The sequence below is a fragment of the Mangifera indica genome, chromosome 2 (assembly GCF_011075055.1).
Source record: "Mangifera indica cultivar Alphonso chromosome 2, CATAS_Mindica_2.1, whole genome shotgun sequence".
Lineage (NCBI taxonomy): Eukaryota > Viridiplantae > Streptophyta > Magnoliopsida > Sapindales > Anacardiaceae > Mangifera > Mangifera indica.
Genome location: NC_058138.1, coordinates 22639735 through 22643135, shown reverse-complemented (window position 1 = coordinate 22643135; position 3401 = coordinate 22639735). Strand labels below are relative to the sequence as shown.

The following is a 3401-nucleotide window of genomic DNA, read 5'->3' as shown; positions in this document are numbered from 1 at the left end:
GTTTTAATGGTCATCACCAGCCAGATGGATATTATAGATGGATATTAGCAGGATAGAGTTGGACTGAATAGAGTACTGTGGAAGTGTAGATAGAGTCAAACCAAGGCATTGAAAATGCCATGTACTACCATAAAAAGCAGCTAATCTCGTAGTTGTAACACACCTACACCTTACAAAATTGAAAAAAAAAAGCAAGTAAATATAAGAGTTAATTCATAAAATAATATACATACATACATATATATATATATATATATATATATATATAGGAGAAAGAGAAAGAGAGAGAGCAATAATTACTGGAAGAAATGATGGGAAGGTGAATTGTACATGAGACCTAGTTTTGGATCTTGTGTGATGCTATAATATATATTTCAGAGTTTTTTTCCAAAGTTGTTTCATAAATATGATGTGTTAGAGAGAAGGAAACAAAGAAAACAGAAAAACAATAAACCCACACAGTAGTGAAAACAACAAAGAGAGTGACTTCTTCGGATACAACTATTTATATTTAGTCTGCTTCAAGGAGTGCGGAGAATCTATCCTTCCTCTCACTATATAACTCATCAAATCTTATTCTTTGTTTTACTATTTTTAACCAAGAAGAAGATGATATAGTTCACTTCTTCTGCACAACTCTCAGATCTATTTTCAAGCAAGTTAATACTCAAAAGACAACAAGAATTAATGGAAACTGTTCCTCAGTTGCAGAGGAAGTTAGTTGAGTACCGAACCTCTTTGTTCAATGAGGTTTGCTTATATATTTAGTGTCAACTGTCAAATATATATTCATCAATGATAAACAAAAGTTCTTTTTTCCTTCTTTTTTTATTCCTTTGTTTCTCTGCTGTTGTTTTTGTTTTTCTTTGTTTTCTTCTTTGGCTGATGAGTTTATGGTGTTTTTCTTTTTTTTTTTTTTGAATAGGGAATTCTGGACGATCAATTTACCCAGCTTCAGGAACTGCAAGATGAAAACAACCCAGATTTTGTTGTTGAAGTTGTGACTCTTTTCTTTCAAGATACTGAGAGGCTTCTCAATGAGTTGGCCAGGACCTTGTGAGAAGCTTATCTCTTCTCTTCAAAACAATCTTCTTTTTCTTCTTCTTTGCTTTCCTTTCATATTGGAAATTTCTCAGTCAACTAATGTGGTTGAGTTCTTGTTGCATCATACACAGAGATCAACAGACAATAGATTTCAATAGGTTGGACGCTCATGTTCATCAGCTGAAGGGAAGCAGCTCCAGGTACTTATGGTTCCTTTGTTATTTCTTCCATTTTAGGGGACTGCAAGATCAACCATTTTTAACAATTAGAAAAGCATGGAATGATCTAAACGCTTTCAATGAGAACTCTCCAAAAGAAAATTTTGCTTTTGCCGTTTTTATCACCAGGGAAGAACTGTTACATTATTAATTGTTTTAATACAATGTCGAATTAACCATATACTTAATGGCTGATTAACTTTTGTGCTCTCATTTAGCTTCCCAAAATCTTTGTCCCACATCAAGAAAGCATCAGTTGACCTTATCGCCTTCACCTGCTCTATCCACTGCTGTACTAGAAAAAAAATTGTCGTTGTTTACATAAAACTCTTCTTAATAAGCATTTACTTTCATCAAATACTATTCTGTTTAGCATTAACAACGTAATTAAAATTGATAACAGCGTTGGAGCACAGAGAGTTCAGACAGTTTGCGTTCTCTTCCGCAACTACTCTGAAGAAAGGAACATTGAAGAGTGAGTTTGTGATCAATAATATTTCATTTTTAGTTCTATAACTATGATAATGTTACATTATTTGATGATAAAATTGGTGTCTTGTAGATGTCTGAAATGTCTGCAACAATTGAAGCAAGAGTTTTATTTTGTGAAAAATAAGCTTGAAACACTCTTCAAGGTATGTTGAAAAATGAAAACACTATAATTCTTGATATTTCATGTTGTCTCACAAATCAGTCTTAATAGTGTAAATCAATGTTTTTAGATTTGGTAAGGAGACAGTTTGGTCTAATCGTTGGTTAAACTGATAAATTGTTTAATTAAATATTTAAAACAATTATATATAATTAATCATTAAATATATAAGATACACATATTATATTAATAGATGAGATGTCAAGTTATGTCTAACGATAGCAAATTTTTTTATTTATCTTATAAAATACAAAATGTGATTGGTAATTTTTCCCACCTTATGCAAAGTTTGAAATTAAATTTAAATCAAACCTCGATCTTTAAAAAAAGGAAAAATCCAATTTTTTTGTGTTGACATCAGCACTAGAGGTTTGACTGAGATTAAACCATGAACTAGGGGTCAAATTGTTAATCTTAGTTTTGGGGGTCAGTCTAATGAACCGGTTTAGTCCAGATTTTTAAACCATGGTATGAATTACACTAGAGATTTGTTCCAATAGCCATTTCTTTTTCCAATGCAGCATGTTACTGTCTATAGCTCAGCTTTCTTTCTCTACTTGTTTGATTGTAGCTTGAGAAACAAATTCTGGAAGCTGGAGGGACAATTCCTGTGCAATGAAATGCAGCAGATTCATGATCAATCTGAGGACAAAATTAAATAAGCTAGTGAGTAGTATGGATGAGTTGGCCATGTAGAGAAGCTCTTTTTTCTTTGTCAGTTTGTTGTTATTGAGTCAGTTGTAGTTCATGTTCAGGAAGATTTTTAAGTTACCAGAGAGGGTTAGTCAGATTTTGATCTTGATTAAGCTTGTAAAATGTCATCCAATGTCTCACCAATGAAGATCAAGACTCTGTCAGCCCTTATCTATTTCAGCATTGCACTGTATTTTGTTAGGTATTCATGTTTATACACACTTCATTATGGGAAATTTTTGCTTCTCAACTTGTCATTTTCTTCACTTTAATTGTCTTAGAGAAAGTCTCTTTTTGGGAACAAGGATTCTCTGAATTCTCGAACAACTAATCCAAACAACCAAAGAGAAATGAACAGAAAATAAGATCTTTATATTGTTTACAAAGAACAAAAATAGAACCCAAACACAATATTACTGGCTTTCGAGAGGCCAGATCTCTCCTTACACGTTTCTTCTTTCAGTTTTCTCACTTCCTTTCATTCCACAACAATCCCTCTATTATACTTGTACAATTCATAATTGCTCTATCATGTTTCCACGTTTCCCTACTTTTTCTCCACCCTTAGTCTCCACTCCCCTTTTTGGCAATTCATCTTAATTGCCCCATTTCATTCTATTTGCCTATGCACTTCCCATGCCTTTCTCCCTAGTTAGTAAATACGTAAACAAAAAGAAAAAGTATAAGAATCATAATAATATAATACGACAAATAATGAAAAGTAAATTTATAAAAATATGGTCATAAAAATTAGATACGAAAAAAATATAAAACTTAACATATAAGAGTTTAAT

The 3401-nt window shown here is 32.1% G+C and overlaps 1 protein-coding gene across 2 annotated transcripts; it reads left to right on the top strand.

Moving 5' to 3' along the window:
* The first annotated feature begins 386 nt into the window (after positions 1–386).
* On the top strand, positions 387–2857 carry LOC123204667 (histidine-containing phosphotransfer protein 1-like). 2 transcript variants are annotated; one of them, XM_044621459.1, is made up of 6 exons: positions 387–720; positions 926–1056; positions 1176–1244; positions 1666–1737; positions 1825–1897; positions 2486–2857. In XM_044621459.1, exons 1-6 carry the CDS (start codon positions 688–690, stop codon positions 2531–2533), a joined length of 426 nt encoding a protein of 141 aa, XP_044477394.1. In that variant the 5' UTR covers positions 387–687; the 3' UTR covers positions 2534–2857. The 2 variants fall into 2 exon arrangements, with proteins under 2 accessions (XP_044477394.1, XP_044477386.1); XM_044621451.1 differs by having other exon boundaries at positions 396–750.
* The last annotated feature ends 544 nt before the right edge of the window (positions 2858–3401 follow it).

Excerpts from the sequence above, each read along its gene's own strand:
- LOC123204667 (XM_044621451.1), top strand. The coding sequence starts at position 688 with ATGGAAACTGTTCCTCAGTTGCAGAGGAAGTTAGTTGAGTACCGAACC. Across the intron at positions 1,245-1,665 it reads CTGAAGGGAAGCAGCTCCAG|CGTTGGAGCACAGAGAGTTC; the intron begins GTACTTATGGTT and ends AATTGATAACAG. Across the intron at positions 1,738-1,824 it reads GAAGAAAGGAACATTGAAGA|ATGTCTGAAATGTCTGCAAC; the intron begins GTGAGTTTGTGA and ends GGTGTCTTGTAG.